Source organism: Laccaria bicolor, genomic scaffold (genome assembly GCF_000143565.1).
Source record: "Laccaria bicolor S238N-H82 LACBIscaffold_39 genomic scaffold, whole genome shotgun sequence".
Taxonomy (NCBI): domain Eukaryota; kingdom Fungi; phylum Basidiomycota; class Agaricomycetes; order Agaricales; family Hydnangiaceae; genus Laccaria; species Laccaria bicolor.
The window spans coordinates 177,355-189,580 of NW_001889910.1; the positions used below are offsets into that span (position 1 = coordinate 177,355).

Here is a 12,226-nt window from a genome sequence, read left to right on the forward strand (position 1 = left end):
TCATTTGCGAGCGAGTCGAATGCCAATACTTACTTCAAATCACGATAGGCCAGATTTACCTGGAAGCAAGCTTATCCCGTTCAAATTATCGCATATTCAATCTACCAGGAGTGATAATCCAGAGCTGATTCGGCGGGAAGAACGGCGGTTCACTCGGACCAACGATTAGCAAGCCGCAAGCGACCTACATAATTTCCAACAAACCGCCTTTCAATAGTACAAAATACAGAACTCACCTGAGTTCCTGCTTCATTCTCAGGTAAAACCCAACCATCCTTCGTCACCGGGTTGTCAATGCTGAAAAACTATGTTTAACCTCACTCCAGCTCGACGAAGGAACCTACTTACATGTAGACATCTTTTCCAACATCCGGAGCATTCGTAAGACACCATCTAACGCCCTCATCTACCCCCTCAAACAACGACGCAAACACCTGGCGATTTTTCGAGAACGCAGGAGCACCGCCAGCTTTGATGGTGTAAACCCCAGATTGCTCTTCAATTACCCACTACGACGATCACAAAGAATGCTCAGGTTGATTGCCAATTCATTCAAGAATCAAGACTTACGGGATACGCCCGTTGTCCAGAAGCGATAGAAACAATCGGCTTGGGAAGGAGACTATGATCTTCGTGGGCTGCCCGCTGGACGAAAGAATCGAAGCATTTATTGCGGATGAGGTATTTTCCTGTAGGGAGCGTCATTTTTGACGGTGCTCTGGAAGACGTACCTTCGGGCTTTTATATATCGTGATCGTAACAAGATCGTAAACTTCATTTCCACGCTTGTGCGATAGAATTCGAGGAAGCGTGAGGTTGTTTGTGTTAGGGGTATGGAAGGTCCGTTCATATAAATCACTTGACACTCGCTAGATAGCAAGAACGAAGCTTACTTTGCTGAGCTCAGAGCTTGGCGCACATAGTGAGGAAGCATCTAAAAATAAAGGTTACAGCTGGCGAACCATTCGACCAGCTAAATGAGGTCACGATGAACGAAATATTCAACGGAAATGCCTTTTCTCCTGTTCCGGACGAAAGAAGACCGCACCAACGTATGCAGTATGTACCCACTGTCAGACGCGAAAACGCCACAAGATGCCCAAGAAATATCTAGTCTATGAATCATAGATAGCAAAGTACAACAATAAATGGGCACAGGAAAATTTGCGTGGCACGAGCGTGGCGTGCGTGTAGGTGCGTGCAAGGGTCTAGCGTGCAGGGAGGGGCTGCGTGCACTGACAGAGGATGTGCGTGCATGCTCCTAGCGTGCACCCGGGCGCGCGTGCATAATATATAGGGTGCGTGTATGCGCACCTCATAGTATGAGGTGCGTGCATAATAAAAACAGTCAAGTATCTTACTGTTTCATAATGTACACTAGTGTGGCCCTCCTGTAGGATACTTAATTGTTTACAGCCATGTGCTGAACATAGGGCACGGTCTTCTTGATCATCTTGGGGCATGGTTTGGGAAGCGATTTCTTTTCCGTCAGTTGTATTATCTCTTCGCGGTGAATGTAATCGGGTCCAAACTATTTGACATCATGTGAGTCACCTCAAACTTAGTGGGTTTCACTTACCTGAAGATCATCACCATCTCCGGGACAATCCTGGTGATTCAAGTCTTCCATCCTTGCATACGGATCCCAATCTTGGTGATGTCCTGTGTCCAAGCCCCATTGACAATAACTCGTGATCCCCACAGCTCTCGAAACCTCAAACATCTTGGTCTCCAGATTCTCCAAGGCCTCGCGTTCAACATCAATGTCGAACAAGACTGAAGGGATACTTGTAAATTGGATCCTCCAAGCCTCGTTGATGATTTCTGGCTGTGTGAGTACCTTGAACTTTGGTTCATTTTTGATATGTTCTGCGGTGTAAAGGGTGAACACATGAGCTAGCAGTAAGCACCCGAGCCAGGTCTCTGCATTTTTGCTGATGTGACACAGAAACCAATTTGCAATCTGGGCTCTCTCGATGATAGAAAGAGCTCCGCAATACAGAACCAAGCTTGTTTGAAGAGGCTTTTTGCCATTTTCTAACCAATCTCTTGCCGGGATGATTTCACTCTTCAGGTCATCCGGACCATAGCATGTGAGTAATTTCTTCAGAAGCTTTTTGAATGGCGAGAGGATTTTGTTGATTTCCTCGCTGTATGGTATTTTAGATGGATCCGCGAGAATGTCTTCTGAGGTTTTGACGTCCCGGGCATGTTTCCATTTTCCGAGCTAAAAATGTGGATGAGTACATTATCTGATTAAACCAATGGTGTCACTCACCCGTATTACTCGTCTTGCCAATCGGTCGTTCCACAACGAATCAACGATGTCCTTGGTATTCACAACAGAAAATCCACCAGCTGCAGGCTCATCCTTGTCAAGATATTGATTTTCCCTCCACCAATGCACCCTCCAACCGTGTTGCACTGCCTGAATGAGGCGCACCGGATACCAAAACAGCTCACGTCTCGCTAGCGCGCCTCTCCCCGCTCTAATGAACAAATTTAAGTACCATTCATAGTGGAGAATATCAAGGTCTGACCGTAATCGTAACTCGAGTGGTTTATTCAATGCAAGACGTGCCTCGAGCTCCCTGTAAGATTTTTTGGTCAACTCAAACACTAATATGGACAATTCAAATCCTTACTTTCATTTAGACTTCCTTGACAAGGGAAAATGGTGCGACAAATCACATGAATCACAGATAAACGGGGCATCTGGCACAAGGTTACTGGCTCTTCCATCGCGCTGGCACGCAATATGAGACCAATCACAACATTGATCGCATTGGATAGCCACCTCATGCTCGTGATGATAAAGAATATTACCATTACCGATGATCCCACATCGGCAGTTCAACTCAAATTCTGAATCTGGGAGAGAAGACAGAGGGCTAGGTGGAGTAGTCGGTGATCCAGGTTGGGAGATTACACCTTCCTCGGGCTCTGGAGACAGAGATTCCTCAGTAATGTCAGCTGGTGCATCGTGAGAAACATACTCAAGGGTCCACGATCTCAAAGGGTTCAAAAGCCAGGTGCACTTGTTGCTCTCGAGCTTGACAAATTGGTCTGAGTGGTAGGTCGTTGAAAAGAGCCTGTCAAGGTTATTTGTCAAGAATCGCAAATTGAATTTCTTCGCGAGGGCAGCTGTTCAAACTTGAAAGCATAAATCCTGTGCAACAGCTCCTCCACAAAGCAAATAAAAAGCCTGATAGACCACAAAATTTTGAGGTAGGCCAACATGCTTTCTGGCCACATGAGTATCAAAGCTGGCAGGTTTGTCTCTGATTGGGTGACCATTATTCGTCAAATCATCATATGTATAGATAGTGTTTGAAAGTCCGGTTATTGGGTGCCCAGGGGCTCTAACCGAGACCGAGACCGGTTAGCCTTTGTCCCGAAACCTAAAATAACCGAACCGGACCGCAACTAACCGGTTACGGTCGGTTATTTGCAGTTACTAACCGGTTAGGACCGAAAAATAAAGAATCGGTTATAACAAGGCAAATATGTTCATATGTATCTTGATAGATATTATTTCTGCATATTCTAGCTTTAAAACGAGCCCAAGAATGCTAAAATTGGCGAAGAATTGACATATTTATGCAATTATCCTTGAAAGTCTACACATTTGAGTGATATTTTAGAGATTTGACTGTAACTTAGTCAAATTTTAAGTGTTTTCGACGTTCTCAAGTGCGTTTTGAAGGTGTATAATAGGGCTGGTTATAACCGGTTATTTAACGGTTAGTTAACCGCAAAATAACCGGTTATTCCATTTTCGAAATCAACTAACCCTAACTGTGGTTAGGTTAGTGTTGCGGTTAGGTCCGGTTATTTTCCGGTTATTTTCCGGTTAACTAACCTAACTTTCAAACACTATGTATAGATGACCTTCTTGTTGTCCGAGGCATACCGAGCAATAAAATGATTGCCATCTTCGTTGGTCAAGGCTAGTCCCATGAGATCATAAACAAGTCCATGAGAATTTGCCACAGATTGGGTATGAGGAAGCAGCGTCGAAGGAAAATCCCATTCCTGAGGCATGGTCTTGGATGGATGCTCATCACCAACTTCAATAGTGAAAAGAAGCAGGAGAGAAGTAAGCAGATAACAAATATCTTCTCTGGCACCCAGACAAAGAGGTACAGTCTCCTTGACACGCCAGCAACTAGTTGCTGGAACTTGCTCTTTGTCTAGGGAGACCCAATCCACAAAATCTCCCTGAAACTGTTTGAAGTTGTGTGGTGTCAGCTGTTGGATTCGTCGTCGTTGAGGGTGGTGAGAAATCTCAACATGAGGACCACCAATACTGGACGATCCCGTGCAGTAGTGAATCTCGATGAAGAGTGTTTCGAAAGTGGAAACTGGACGATAGGATGAATGCACTTCCTCCAGTTTGACCAGCTCTGCAAACCAGGCCTAAAAAGAAATGAATCAGTCTCAGGTGAATATGGCAAAGATACATACAAAAAGTGATTCAAATCCACTAACAGTCTTGATAACCTTCTTTTTCTTCAGGTGGGTATGTAGGGAGTCCTGTTGACAACAGAGGAATGTTGATGTAGTCTTTTCAACCTCATTGAGATCATACCGCTCCAACAAATGAGAAAATACTGGACGTATTGCAGAGTTTTCTGGAAGTGCATTATAAATAGCCTTGAATTCGTTGACTGAACAGTGCATGGTGGTATAGAGAAGTTGCAACAAAGAGTCGAGCCAGCAAGAATTCTTGAACCAGGGATAGCTCGGCAGGTCTTGAACAGCAGGACTGGTAGCCGGAGACTCTGCTATCTTTGGGTCTGGTTTCATCGGCTTTGGTTTCTTCAGCTCTGGTTCCTTTTTTGTGAAGCTTTTCAATGTCAATTGCTTTTGCTTTGCATTTGTGCCCAAGAGTTCCTTGTTCGTGTCTGGTGGGTGTCCGTCATTCTTTTTGCACTTTTTATCTGCAGGTTTTCTGGAGCATGTGGGTTTTGTTCTACCAATATTCTCCTTGACAATCTTCCATGGCTCTGCTTTGCCATAGCGGATTGGCTTCCCTTCTATTGATTTATCTGCATTAGAATACATTCAAGAGACAATAAAAAAGGAACTCACAAGTTGCTCCATCATGAAGGCGTTCATAATATACAGCGACAGCATGTAAGGAGTACATCCCTTCTAAAAATTCATGATTACGGCCGCAGGCACTGTAAAGCTTCCAATGAATCGCTTCCTCTGTGTTATTGTCAGCTGGCAGAGAATCCCAAAGATCAATATGCATTTTTCTCTCAGACTCGAAGAGCATAAACACATCAGCCAGCCATGTCCACCATTCCATCCAGGAAGCAAGCTTAGGGAAATCACATACCAGGAGAAAAGCCTGTGAGGTGAATTCTGCTGAGGTTGGAAGCGTTAAGAGGCCCAATGCATGCATGATAAATGTGTCTGCCATTGCAGGTGAAATGATGCCAGAGATACGGCTGACACGCATAACACCAGCGCAGTAATGTTCTCTACATCCTTTCAGGAGATGCTCTGCAGCCACCTGAAGCTCCTGCCGATTTCGTGTATTATCAGGTCGAGCCATCCAGAAGACAACAAAGCCTTGGATGAATCCACTACGCTCTGCCTCACTGAAGTCCATGACCTGACAAATTAACAATTCAACGAGGGAAAAGTTGGTGGAATAAAAATGATGACATACCCCTGCGAAGAGATCATCTGTTATGGGAATCCCTCGTGCTTCTGCCTCATGAGCGATGCTCATAATAACTGCAAGGAAGTGGTTCTTGAAGTGGATGGCACTAGCTCTGTTTGAGTAGGATAAGACTCCAGGAACCCAGCATAAGAGTGTTGAGCAATAAGTCGAAGAAACAACAAGGAGGGAAGTTTGCTCCTTCCAAAAGTCATGAGTAGTGTCATTCACCATTCCATTGACTGAACCCTCCAAATGCTGATTCTTGACCATTTGTGATCACATGAAATTTGTCTGGACCGATATGACCACCTCTTCACTGAGAGTGGAATGGATAACAAAGTTTGGATGCTCGTTAGCGAACTTGGAAAATGAGGCTAACAGAGCATCAGTGCCCTGGACATGACCCTTCTTGAGTTTTGAACACTCTTTGCTGACCTGGTGAGCATTCAAAAACACATCTGAGATATCTGCGATGGATTTGCCAGGCCCATTGAGTCCTGGAACTCCAACAATTAGTTGAAGCGGTCCTGATTTTGGATACGCCTTGACTAATTCTTTGAATTGTCGCTGTTCTTTGGGAAAGAGGTGTAGTAAATGAGTCAGTTGACGGTGCGTATGAAAGCCACCATTTTCGTAATGAACACCATCCGACCATCACCAGAGGTAAGAAATTATGTTGCACCTGCAGTGAGAGAGCTCAGCCCCACATTGACATGGTTCGGTTAACTGCTTGTTAATTCCTTGAGCCACTGTGTGGGGTCGGACAAGTGTTTTGCAAAGTGGATTGTCACATTCAATGACCCCCAGGCAGTGTCTTGAGGATTTCTTCCCTCCCTCCCAGTTTTTAGCGTGCTCATTTCCTTTTCAATCACCTCCATTAACTTGAACGGCCCAATGCACATGGAGATTTCCTGTTTCTTCTATCTCTGCAGGTGTAAAGTTGTGCTTGACGTTTCCATTGGGCCAACCGACCCATTCCCCGGTGTCAATATAAACCGAATCAGAGGGATCACTTTTGTGTAGAGTGGGGAGAGGCGAGGATTTTAAAGGTGTGGAAGTGACTGGTACATAATTCCCATCTGAGGTATGCTTGTAAAAGACATTGTCTTTTGATACAGAATTCCCAGACTGCGAGGCACCTTTATTCTGGGAGATAGCAATAGCTTCTGGATGTAATTTTGAAAATCAGTCCAAATCCATGATTTCAATGAGTGGTGATGCACAGGCTGCCTTGTTGGGTGATGCGACCTTTTCCTCTCCAATACCTCCTTCAATGTACCTCAATAGACGGCCTAACACAGTCCAACTAATTAGAAAATATTTAATATTGCATGACTTTGAAATACCATCCATGCTATACACAGGTATTAGGTCCTGAAATTTTTTCACAGTCGAAACAGCCCTTTTAGATTGTGCTTCATCTGGTTCTGGTGGTCCAAAGTACCGAAAAACATACCTGAGAAAGTCCTACATGAAATATTTAGAATCTGAATCTGGTTTAATGTTGGGGGACTCACCATCATCTTGAGAAAATTGCCCTTCAATGAAGGAGAAAGTAAGGAAGAATCAGGATGATATTTGTTGACCCCGATCACTTTCCATTGAACGGAACCTAACTCTAAATTGTGGCTTGATGCATCGTCCAAAGACCCAGTATTTATTAATTTAAATGGGTAGTGTGCATGGGCGTTCACAAGTGCGTGTTAGCGTGATAGTAGTGTGCTAGTGTGTGCAGACACGTGCTGGTGTGTGGACGAGCGTGCAGATGCGTGGATGAGCGTGACCTTCAGGGGTCAGTAACGTGATGATGTGTGCTGATGCGTGTCAAGGTCCTGAGCATGCGTGACTGCTGCGTGCATCACTGATTCAGTACAGAAAGTTGCTATTACCATCATTACAGCGTCTTTCACTGCCGTTTGCACACATGAATCGTAAATTTCCTGTTTGCTTCTGTTGTCCTCAGGGTTTTTTTGTCACACATTGGCCCAGAACGGATGAGTTTTTCTTAGGGATCTTGAGTGAACCAGCGTCTGACCTCACTCTAGCCCTTGCCCATGACAACTCAAGTCTCTGGATACATAATCATCTGGCATGAAGAAGAATCCCGTTCTCCTCGTGAATTTGCTGACCTGCAGATGTTCAATTTTCAGTGACAAAAAAACCTGAGCGTAACAGGTACAACAGAAGCAAACACGAAATTATGATTCACGCTGTGCAAACGCAGTGAAAGACACTGTAACAATCTTTAAGATGTTTAAACTTAATTGACGCCATATGGGAATGACAAAGCAATTCAGAAGGATTGAATTTAATGATGTCAAGATGGTTTTTCTCTGCCAGAAAATGGGGAAGTTTTTACATGATTGCATCATTATGTCTCACATTTTTCTATGACATGTTTAAAAAAGCCATGCAACACCGGGCTACTAAAATAATGTGTATACAAAGGAAAATAAAGCTATAAAGCTTGCTGACCGGAAAGCCAATCTTGTCTAATCTTGTCTTCACTTCGTTGTTTTGTTAGACTTATTAGAGGATGTTCCTTCCATTATTTCTCAAAAAAATTGGGATGGGTAGGAAGCCTTTCTTTAGTTCTACACATTTCAATTGTTTTCAGAGAAAGGGGCTATGAGTGTGGAGGTCATTTGCGTAAATATAGAGCCCGAATGGACCGGATTTTGTTCCCCAAAGGTGGGAAACATGACATCATCAGAATTGATACTGTGCCCACTTTAATTAAATAACAAAAACTCATTATATTCCATCTTTATTCTATGTACGCCAGATTTACTCATTGTGCAGTGTGCTTTCAGGCGTCGCGCTCACTTTTGGCAGAGTTTAATCGCCCTTGAGTGGCGTGGGAAACGGATGAATTCAGACCTCCGTTGGAAAGTTATCTTCTGACTGTCCTTATTGTAGTATAGTGATATAATAGGTGCTTTAATCTACACACAGCAGTCTATTTTTCGTTAAATTGGCACAGAATATTGCCAGGATGGTACACGCGTGCACCATCATCTGCGTGATACTTGCGTGGCAAGCGTGCAAGTTGCGTAACATGCGTGAAAATTAGCACGCAAGTGGCACGCACGCCACGCTCGTGCCACGCAGATTTCTAGTTGCCCACAATAAATCCTTATGGTATAACCGCCTCAATCGTCCTCGTTCTAGTATCCTTCAGAAATGTCACCAAATCCGTCCCACCAGTCCCCTTGACCGGCTCCCTCCCTTTCCCCTCCCCTTGCAACCCCTTTGAATTCCTTAAACTCGCCGCTCTCCTCGCCGGACCCAATATATACAAATGCGCAATAATCATATGCGCATCCCTAAACTTCTTCAAAGCCCCCACCGCCCGATTATACGCTCCCTCCAACTACCCATCCCTCGCCCCAACCACAAACTCCCTCAACGGGCGAGGGCTCTCCATGAGATGATCAAGGAACAACCGATGTTTTCTGGGCATGTACGATTGCATGCGTTGCATGAACGATGGATTGCCGTGGTTCACACCTAAAAAGGAGTCCAAAGCGTGAATGAGCGAGCTCTGTCCCGCACTGGGACCAGATAGCTCCTCCGGGACAAGGAGCCCCTCCTCCGCCAGCCCTTCATACACCCATTTCCGCTTGTTCGCGTCCGAGTCTTCACCGCAGAACCACGGTCGTACTTGGTTATAGTACGTATCTGGATCACAACCATTACGGACGTCATTCATCAACGCACGAAGTTCGTCAATGACGCTGGAGAGGGTGGACAGGTATTGGGTGACGTGGCGCACTGCAATGGAGTCGTTCACGGATGTCTCGTCCATGGTTGCACGTACAAGTTGGAGAGCCTCGACGCCGCGCAACTCAATACGCGCAGAGCAGTGGTAAAACTCCTCTTCGTCTCTCAGTCCTGTGAATAGTGTTTGGGAACGGACGTTGAGAGGTGTTGGGAAGTCTTCACTGGTACATATGACCCAGTTGTACAGGACGGTGTCGGAGAAGGTGAGTAACGGTGGGATGTCGAGCTTCTGAGAAATGCGGACAAGAGGAAGAGATATGGGTTTGGGTATACAGATGGGAGACGTCAGAGGCAGAGTGTGGATGTAGAAGTGAAGAATATAAGTTAACACAAGATGGGCTCGACGTAGAAGCATGGGCGAATCCAGTTCGCAAATGGGTATGACCGGCAGCTGTCAAACTCAGTAAGTGTACGCCTTGAAATTTGAAACCCAAGCCGGCAAAACAACGCACCTGACGAACACGTACGCGCCATGCCTCTGACGCCTCAGCTTCCTCGACAGCAAGACCCACTTTACCCCCAAGCTGCAATTTCGCATGAATGGCAGCGTCTAGTATAGTTTCCCATAACTCCCAGAGTTGAGGGAGGCGGGTCAGGGGAGGAGAGGGAGGCATGAAACCAGCACGCTCGTCAACATCGAAAGCGTGAAGTTCATTTTCGTAAGGAGACATTCAGTATAGATAGAAATGAGAGAGGACGAAAAGGAGTGGCTCTCTTTTACATAATTCCGCTGTCGGGTCTTATCCGGCTGACCGGTCCTCTCAACGCGACATTTTGGATCTGATTTTTGAAATCGCCAGGCAAGTAAGTAACCCATCTTGTAAGTAAATTCGTTCTTACCGTGTGCATCTAAAACCGAGATGTTGATGTTGCTGAAACGTGNGCGTCAATTTCCAGCTAAATGCAAAACCCTAGACACCTCGCCGAAATTTCTTGACTCCGCCTCGCTTTGTGCAAACAACCATTTGAGGAAGGAAGCGAGCACGAATGACGCAAGTCCTCCACCAACTCAGGTATATGTCATGTAATGGAGTGCTCCACGCTCCAATTGAGGTTATTATTGAGCCAAATGCGGCTGTTTGCACAAAGCGAGGCGGACACCAGAAATTTTCGGGAGGTGTCTAGGGTTTTGCATTTAGCTGTCAAGAAAGTATCTAAAAACGCATCAACACGTGACAGGACGCATCTCGTCATCATCTGCAAACATCTGTCAACATCAAGTCAACACTATGCCATCTATTAAGAACCACTCTCAAGCATGACCATCGTTTGCGATTGACGACTTGAAGATGCGGTGGTTTCAGCAGATTTAGGTGATTATCATTTCAACAACTGGCCGGATGGCATCGCATCGCGGTGTCGTCGCAAGTTTATGGATAAGTAAGGCGCTCACTAATGGTATGCTCTTCCACCACTAACGCACGCCATTAAAATAATTTCCGAACCCCATAAGCTAGTATTGCACTCCTGAACTTTCTCGCATTGGTATCAAACAACACCCTACGCCAAAATTTGACCCCACGGCCATCGCAGCACTCACTCTCACGCGTAGCGCCCACTCGAGCGTTAAACATCTCCACACGACGTAATTCATACCGACTACAACTCACGCGTTGGCATTCTAAAAAACTAAGATAAGGTATCGTGAATCAAATTATCGTTTTGTTTGAACGAATATCGAAGGACGCCGTTTGGATTTGAGGTACTTACATGAAGGCTGTCTCGCTGCAAGAGATATGGAGAACAAATATATGTTCTTCCGTCTGGGATGAAAAATATGTATTCTACGCTCTAAAGTAACAACGCCACGCTTTAATTTCTCGCAATTGTCTGTTACGCTGGATTACACTAAAGTTGTGCATCATTCAAAAGCTTGAAGAGGCGTGTGGTTCATTCCCGGATATAAGCGTATCATGCTATCCATCGTTTTTGGAATCGGTTTTCTGGTTTGCTAGCGTCCAAATTAACATGAAGGTCTGTAAGACCATCGGTATACGATGGTCGTTGCCTTTTCATGCATTCTCGAATATGAAGCACGACCCTACTCGTCAACAGCGAATGGAGTACGCGTTCCACACTTGACTTCATCAGTCATTTCGCACGTAGAGGCAGAACATAAACGTACTTAGAAATAACTGCGAAATAGTTCGTCTGCAGAAATTTGGTGGTGAGTTTGGTTCTCAGACGAAGACGCAATGTATAGGCTTACAGAGAGCGCGCACAGGACTACGACGTTGACTATTGAAAGAGCTTTTGCTCCTTTAGCCCACAGCGAATGGGTTGTGCCGACCATCGCTTACCAAAAAGGTAGATATACATTATTATCCCTATGTTTGAAGGCAATTTAGCTACATCTCTTCCAGTGAAATTCAATATCTTACCGTCGCGATATATGACATGATGCAGATCAACATTCCCTCCTCGCCGATCTGAAAGGGCAGCTTATGGGCAAGCGGAAATTAGATAATGTATGGGTCTTACAGGAAGCAATTCCAGGAATCATCATCAAGACCAGTATTACTGGGAGACAATTAGTTGCGGATGCCGTACACCAATGTAGAAATTGATGCTTACCGGCTTCGTAAATCATCAATACAACATAATCCAAATACACGATGCGATTTGCGCTGGTGAGAAAGCAACCTACAAATTCTGGATATGGCTTTTTACTGACTTCACATGGGGTGTCAATTGCGGTGAGATGACGGTTAAACATGACAGATGGTGACACACATTGCAGGTCGCGAAGGAAGATTCTCGTCACAT

At 45.0% G+C, this 12,226-nt stretch overlaps 3 protein-coding genes across 3 annotated transcripts; all 3 read right to left on the reverse strand.

Moving 5' to 3' along the window:
- Nucleotides 1-1,402: 1,402 nt before the first annotated feature.
- Nucleotides 1,403-5,947, reverse strand: LACBIDRAFT_332181 (uncharacterized protein; the record flags this gene model as incomplete). Its single annotated transcript, XM_001886684.1, has 10 exons — nt 1,403-1,531; nt 1,580-2,227; nt 2,279-2,489; nt 2,541-2,619; nt 2,692-3,092; nt 3,914-4,419; nt 4,468-5,051; nt 5,095-5,212; nt 5,348-5,626; nt 5,684-5,947. The coding sequence occupies 10 exons, from the start codon at nt 5,945-5,947 to the stop codon at nt 1,403-1,405; spliced, it is 3,219 nt and encodes a 1,072-aa protein (XP_001886719.1).
- Nucleotides 5,948-6,862: 915 nt separating this feature from the next.
- On the reverse strand, nt 6,863-7,200 carry LACBIDRAFT_308214 (uncharacterized protein; the record flags this gene model as incomplete). Its single annotated transcript, XM_001886685.1, has 2 exons — nt 6,863-7,144; nt 7,195-7,200. The coding sequence occupies 2 exons, from the start codon at nt 7,198-7,200 to the stop codon at nt 6,863-6,865; spliced, it is 288 nt and encodes a 95-aa protein (XP_001886720.1).
- A 1,613-nt stretch (nt 7,201-8,813) lies between these two features.
- On the reverse strand, nt 8,814-10,131 carry LACBIDRAFT_253815 (uncharacterized protein; the record flags this gene model as incomplete). The annotated part of the gene is made up of 4 exons (XM_001886686.1): nt 8,814-9,050; nt 9,072-9,851; nt 9,913-9,938; nt 9,978-10,131. 4 exons carry the CDS (start codon nt 10,129-10,131, stop codon nt 8,814-8,816), a joined length of 1,197 nt encoding a protein of 398 aa, XP_001886721.1.
- Between the last annotated feature and the right edge of the window lie 2,095 nt (nt 10,132-12,226).